Source organism: Pteropus medius, unplaced genomic scaffold, assembly GCF_902729225.1.
Source record: "Pteropus medius unplaced genomic scaffold, Ma_sr-lr_union100, whole genome shotgun sequence".
NCBI lineage: Eukaryota > Metazoa > Chordata > Mammalia > Chiroptera > Pteropodidae > Pteropus > Pteropus medius.
The window spans coordinates 2,362,465-2,369,786 of NW_024353787.1; the positions used below are offsets into that span (position 1 = coordinate 2,362,465).

Sequence of the window (7,322 nt, forward strand, 5' to 3'; positions counted from 1 at the left end):
TCTCTCCCAGGCAGAGTCAGGTTTCCAGATTTCCCCTTGGGCCAGAGTAAGAGGGTGCCAGCTGCGCTCAGGGTCGAGCACCTCCCATCTTCCAGTTGATGCCAACAATGATGGGCATTATCTCACTGAGTTCTTATCGTAGCCTGTGAGGTAGAACTTGACTCCCATTATTGGTTGAGGAAACTGAGGCTCAGAGAAGCAGAGTCGATCATGTCAGGAAGGGGCTGAACTGGGACCCAGCCCAGATCTGTTGGCTCCAGCCAAGTCTTAGAGCAGTGAAGACCTGGCCCTTCTGGGAAGCAGGGGCTGGGGGCTGCCTGGAGCCAACCTGACGTGTCTGCCTCCCCTGCAGGCAGTCCCTGTCATCTCTGAGCGGGCCTTTGCAAGTGGTCCCTGACATCGATGACCAAATGAGCAACTCAGACAGCTCCCAGGAGGTGAGTTGGGAAGGGCAGACAGGCCGTTACCCAGGTCCTCAGGGACCACTCAGAGCAGGGCAGGTGGGACAGGGGTAGAGATGGCAGCTCCCGGCAGGCTGCAGGGCCTTTTCCGCTTTGTCCCCAGTCCTTGGAGTAGAAAAGGGAGACCTAAGTCCTCGCCCTGAGCTGCCTGGGGCCTGCCTTGTGTCTGGCTTAGTTGGTGGTTCTGTGGCCTGAGAGAAGGCTGTGGGGCAGCTGAGGTGGAGACCCCACAGCAGGGAGGTCCCACAGCACCCAGCCGGGCCCTCTCTTAGCTTCCTCTAACTACCCGAGTGCTCTGCCACGTGTCAGACTTTTAAACAGTCACATTTCTCTGCCCCTCTGACTCACAGGGTTCCCTCTCGACCTTTCTGCTTTTCATTTTTCAGATGATTCATTTTCTCCCAGTTTTCTCTTCCCCTCTTCTCTGCACTGGAGAAAGTGCTGGGCCCAGGGTGGGGGCAGACACCTGGGCACTAGAGAGCAGCTAGTGGTGATCTTAGGGTGCCCCCTGGAGGGCAGAGGTTGGCCAAGCCCTTGGAAGGGACACCGTAAGGACCCTTACTCTCTGGCCCACCCTGGAGTAACACAGCAGAGCCTCCTGGCCCTTGAGAAGAGACAGTTCTAGGCCCTACCCCCACCCCACCAGCTCCCACCCCTCGCATGACTATGCAGCAGCTAAAAATGATCATCACTAGTACACAAGGAATGCCCACCCCAGCACATCTCATTCAATCCTGTGTGGCCTGTGTTCTTATCCTCATTCATAAGAGGAAACTAAGGTTCAGAGAGATAAAAATCATTTCCCCAAGTCACACAGGTTGGGACTATTAGAGCTGAGCCTTGAACCCAAGTCTGAGTTCATGGCTCTGCTTTCCCCCTCTGCTGATGAGCACAGAGACCTGAGTTTGTTAACTGTGTGCCTGGGCCACTCCAGGAGGCTCAGCGTGGGGCAAAATAAAGAAGCAGGGTCACCCTGGTGCTGAGCACCCAGCCCCAGACCTCTCTTTTAACACTTGACCTGCACTGGCCTGCCAGGCTCTCGAGAACGGCAAGGGGAGATTACTGTCTCACTCCACAGGCGAGGAAGCTAAGGGTTCTTAGATAATGTGACCTCTCCCAAAGTCAGTGAGTTAGGAAGCGGGGATCTGGCTCAGATCAAGGTCTGTGCTTCAGCTGAAGCGATACCCAGGGCGGCCAGCAAAGCGAGGTCCAGGTTGGCTGGAGGGCTTCAGGGACCCACACTCTCTGCCACCTAGCTACATTGGGGCCAAGAGTGTGGTGCCTGGGAAGTAGGGGGCTTCTTGAGCCAGGCCATCTGACACTAACTCCCTTGCTCTTCTCTCTCCATCTCTGTCTTTCTCTCTCTGTCCTTCTCCGCCTCACAGGCAAAGGTGACAGAGGAGTGTTCCCAGTATGAGTTTGAGAACTACATGCGGCAGCAGCTGCTGCTGGCGGAAGAGAAGAGCTCCATACACGAGGCCCGGAGCTGGGTACCCAAGCGGCAGTTTGGCAGCGCGCCACTGGTGCGCCGGCTGGGCCACGATGCACAGCCCATGAACCCCTTGGACGCAGCCATCCTGGCACAGCGCTGCCTACGGAAATAGCAGCCTCAGGCAGGGGCGCCAGCACCACCCGCCACCTCTTCCTGGCCCCCAGCCAACGCCCGGCTGTGGAGCTAGGCCCTGGAGTGCTGAACTCTCTCCCAGGCTGCCGCAGGGACAGGCAGGGACAGCCCAGGTCACACGTGGGGTCAGCAGAGGTACCACAAAGCTACCTTTTGGAATGATTGCTTGATTGTTTGGTTTTTTAATCTGAGAAGCCTAGATAACTAATCTGCTTTTAATCATGACGTTTTAATCTACCTCTGCCTCTTTAACCATGCTGTCTCTGGACTGAGTGAGAGGGAGGAAGAGGGAGCCCGCCCAGCCGCCCTGCTCCCCACAGTCCAAATAAGCTGAAAGTGCAGCTCGCTGCTGGCTCCCAAAACGAATGCCCGCTCCCCACTGTTCTCCCAGGCCCCCTCCCACTGTCAGTTTTCCTCTTTCCCCTTCTAACCCCAGGCCCCTCAGTCCAAGCTTTGGAAAACCTTCACCTCATCTTAAGCGGAATTCAAATATATTTATTTTTATACTGAAACCAACTTCTCTCCCATCTCTAGGTGGCTCGCTCTTGGCCACTCCCTGCCCCCAGCCAGCCTGGCTGGACAGCAGTGAGTCCACAGCCCACAAATGGGCCCTCTCCTCGCTCCCAGTCTCAGAAGCCCCTTCTTGCCGGCCCCTCTCCACCTCCAGCCCACCAGTCCCCCTTAGTTCTGGTGATGGGGGGGCCTTTCTCCACTTGGTTCTCTTTCTCCCATCTCAGTAGCTCCTCTGAGGTGCTGTACACTTGCATTAACCCTGGTTTCCTTCTCCACCCCTCACCACGGTACTGAGATGTGAATGGGGTGCCTGGTGGTTGGGCTGGGGAGGGGTGAACTGGGCTGGCCATGAACAGGTGGGCCTTGGCTACACGCCCTCTCGCTCCCCACACCCCAGTCTGTATTCAGAGAGTGATGGAGGTATCTCCCCACCTGCCCTTGCCTCATAATAGATATGGTGTCTCTTCCCAGCAGGCGCTGGCCGGGTCCTTTGTGGGGGCTGCAAGGCTCGTGGGGAGAATCGTAGTAGGGACTGGGGGGCCCCGTCTGGCTTGAGAACAGCCCTGCTGCCCTTTTTGAGCCGAGATTTTGAAGTGGATGCCCGTCTTGCCAGAAATGCTGTTCTCACCAGAATGCCCTTCCCGTCTACTGATCCTCACTGGACTTTGGCCCTGCCCAGTTCCAAGCAAAGACCTTCCCCTGGCCTCCCCCTGGCCTCCCCACCAGACCCCCTAAGAGAGGCTGATTGTTACCTTCCAGGCAGCCCCGGGCCCTCAGGCCCTTCCTGCCTGTCCTTACTCCCCAGTGGGAAGGTGACCGCAGTCTGTATGACCCTGTTTCCCAGTGTGAACTGCTCCCCTCCCCAAAAGCTGACTCACTGTGAGAGACTTGGGCAAGTTCCCAAACCTCCTTGTGCCTCAGTTTCCCCATCTGGAAAAAATGGGGCCACCTCTTGCCAGCAGTAGCAGGGCTGCCCACACCCCTTCCTCCCTGTGCCCCCATCTCAGCACTTGGGCACCCCGTGCCTCTGCCTCAGTGGGTCTGAGGGAGCCTGCCTGAGCCCAGCACTTACTCCCCTGAGCACCAAGCTCTGCCTCTTGTCAGCTGTCTGGCCACTGAGAGCCAGGTCTCGTGCTGTGGGGTTGGGGATGCCCTCTTTTCTATATTTATTTCAAAAAGAAGTCTCCTAAGGGAGTAGAAATGCAGTCCAGCCCAGGGCTCCCAGCCCCTGTGACTGTCCTCCTGTGAGGGGCTCCACTGTGCCCCTTGCCCAGCAGTCAGCCCAGACCCTCCAGGCCTGCTTGCCACGTGTGGTCTTTCTTCTCCTTTTCAAAGCAATATCCTCCAGGTTTGCAAAGCCCTATCAGACAGTGGTCCCTTCCCAAGGTCAACCCATGTGTCTGATTACATTTCTAACAAAGCAAATGAGAGGAGGTTGGGTCTGCCCTCACTGGGTGTCACACGCTGAGAGAAGTCCAATTGTAAAGAAACGAAACAAAACAGAAAAAGTCACAAAAAAGTTTGTATAAAGACATATTTTTGTACTACATGGGGACTCTTCCTGCATGTCAGCAATAAAACTTCCTGATCTGGAGCCACTGTGGCCTGTGCCGTCTGCCATTCTTGCCCTCCTCACCTGTGTCTCCATCTCTTCCACCAGATTGGTCTCCTTCCTATCCCAGCCAGGGAGGGCAGGATTCCTGCAGCTCTTGGCTCTACTACCAGGTCCAACGGGATAAGTGCCCCCTACCCAGGCAGGCAGCCAGCCAGCTGCATGCCATCACCGGCTTGACTGGAGGAGGGGACCAGAACTACCCAGCCTCCCGCTAAGTGTTCAAGGGGAACTCCCTGCTCGGCTTGGCTCAGCCCCAGACCTGTGCCGGAAGGTGTCCCGGAGAGGCTGCTACTGGCAGAGTATTGGTCCTGTCCCCCTGCCAAACCCCTATTTGGGTTGGGGGCAAACTGAGTCAGAGACTGCCCATGTGCCCACATGCCCATCCAGGGCAGCTGGGGTAAAAAGGGCCAGGCCCTTTCCTGAACCACCTGCTCCTTCCCTCCCCTCCATAGGAAGCCAAGGGGCTTCCTTCCTTTCTTCTTTCCTTCCTTTGCCTAATTTTAGACCTTGCAGATTGAGCATTGGGGCAATGAAGCTAGAAGTAGGCTGGCCCCTCCCCCAGCACACCACAGGGCCCAGGCAGATGCACCTTTGTGTTTAAGAACCCCTACAACGGGCCCGGGTCACCTAAGGAGCAGAGAGCCACGCAGGTGGAGCCCCTTCTCAATCAAGTGTCCACACAGCCAGCGGGGATGGCACCTCTCCAAGATGTGGGAAGGCCCTGGTTCTCTGCAAGTACTTCAGAGCAGGCCCCCGAGTCCCTCATCCCTACCCTCACCCCACATCCCCACACCCACCTCAGCAGCCAGGTGGCTCCCCATCTTCCTGGCTACTCCCAAAATCATTCGCCCATTTCATCTGGCCCATACCTTATCTGTTGAGCTGTCCTGGATGCACTGCCAGAAGGGGCCCTCGCTCCCAGCCCAGCGCAGCCGCACTCCAGCTCTCCCGGCTTCCTTCCGCCCCTAGGCCTCATCTCCATTTCCCACCTCCCTCCTGCCCCGCCCCCCTCCCCACACCTGATCAGCCTCTGATCTGCGCACAGGTATCTCCTAGGCACCTACACCTGTCAGGCTTACATTCAGAAATACCCAGCAGCAAGCTACATGCGGGCAGGGACTCTCGCTCTTGTATCCTCAGCACCTAGAACTGGCCTGGCACACACAGCTCACATGCCAGAACTGTTGGTCTATTGAGCTATTTAGATGGCTCTCTACCAGTTTCACTGTGAGCCCCGGAAGGAAAAGAAGGGAAAAGTACCAGAAAGGCGGGTGCGATCAACAGCCTCCTATGCTCCTGGGAAGTCAAATAAGAACTGAGAAGTTTCCATCAGGTGTAGCCACTGCCTGGGCTTCACATCCTGAGGGAGAGCAGCTTCAGAGAAGCTGGATGAGCTATGGAGCTACCGAAAGTGGTAAAGGAAGTGAGGAAATGGAGTCTTTCTCGGTGTCGTCTGAGTTATCCAGCCTCCAAAGTCGAGTCAGCTGTGTGATTTCTCTTCTCTCTCGCTTTCTCCCGCACCCCACATCCAATCCACTGCTAACCCTGTCGGTCACTTCTCACAGCTTCCCGCGACCACCCTGTCTGAGCCCCCTTCTCGCTTCCTTGCTCCGTCCTCCCCTGTGACAGCCCAGCCATACAGCAGCCAGAGTGAGACCTTCAAAAGTCCAATGTTGTCCCTCTTCTTATACCCCCTTGATGGCTTCCATCCCATGCAGGACCACATCCCTGGTCTGGCTTATAAAGCTGTATGCAAGGCCCTAACCTGGCCTCCCTAACTTCTCTGTCCCTCACCCCACACCCATTGTCCCAACCACACACACAGCCTCTTTGCTGACTGACCAAGCCAAGCACAGCTTCCACCTCGAGGCCTTTTCATCGCATACGCTTTCTGTAAGGCTGTTCCCCAGATATTTGCATTTCTCCCTCTCTCACTTCCTTCTGCTCAAAATGTCACCTCCTCAGAGAGGCCTTCCGTGACCATGTCCACCTGGTCTTCTCTAACCCCTTACCCTGCTTTATTTTTTCTTCATTGTACTTATCACAGCCTAACATTATATTATCTATTCGATTATTGATTATATCCGTCTCCCCTACTTGAATGTTGAGCTCCACGAGGGCAGAAATCTTTTCTGTGTCCATATGAGGTCGGGGATTTGGGAACCAGTCATCACAGTGACTGAGGGTGCCGTGGACATTTAGAGGGTGGGAGCCAGGGACTCCAGACAACCCCACAAGGAAGGCAGATTCTACATCCTGCATGACATGAGTGAAAAACTTGTTTATAATTACCAGAGCCAAGACTCTAACTTCACTTTATACATACATAGAAAGGATTTGTGTATACATCATGTATACTGGATTTTTAGAGAATGTAACTACTGTGTAAAGCGGAGGAAATTTGTACTTCGTTTCGTTCAGAACTTTACCAGGAACTTGTCACTGTTTCAGACACTGACACCACAATATCCCAGCATCGGTCTGCACGCGTAGCTGTCACCTCAGCAATTGATCACTTCACAAATATATATCATTACCCTTTATTTCTTTTATAAGACATATATATATATATACATATATATGTTTTTTAAATTAGATGTGGAGGTGGGTATATTAGCCATCAATTTCATTCAGGAGCATGAAAAGAGCAATCCAAAGACTCACAGAAAGGCAACTTTGGATCTGACAGGATAGAGAACCATGACCTTTGGAAGACTGGTTGGAAACATGGGATCTGAAGTTCAAATACACTTATATCCATGTGACTGTACAGATGTCCCTTAACCTCTTTGAGCCTCGCTTTTCTCCTCTGTAAAATGGGAGTCATGTTGCAAACTACACAGGTTTAACTAGGAGGATACGAGAGTTTGAAGCTGCATAGCAGTTAGTACTGTGCCAGGTACCAGTAACCATTACTGTTATTCATTTTGCAAACTCTCACAGAACCCTCTTCCCAGCATCTGTCTCAGATGCTGGAGAGTGGCATTCAGAGGACTTAGAAGGCCTGGAATGAGTTCTCCTCTTCCCTCCAAGACCTAGGCCACCTCTGACCCCCAGCGGGTGAGGTCCTAGTATCAGGAACAGAGTAGCCAGGGCCAGCCCCCAGCTT

General features: G+C 54.4%; 1 protein-coding gene across 2 annotated transcripts in view; it reads left to right on the top strand.

Annotated features, from left to right (window-relative positions):
* STK40 (serine/threonine kinase 40) overlaps nucleotides 1-4,197 on the top strand; it is a 38,881-nt gene extending 34,684 nt beyond the window's left edge. For both annotated transcript variants that reach the window (XM_039850968.1, XM_039850969.1), the window contains exons 10-11: nucleotides 353-437; nucleotides 1,847-4,197. In XM_039850968.1, the coding sequence (XP_039706902.1) occupies nucleotides 353-437; nucleotides 1,847-2,065 (304 nt within the window). In that variant the 3' untranslated portion in view covers nucleotides 2,066-4,197. The remainder of the gene's footprint in view (nucleotides 1-352; nucleotides 438-1,846) is intronic.
* The last annotated feature ends 3,125 nt before the right edge of the window (nucleotides 4,198-7,322 follow it).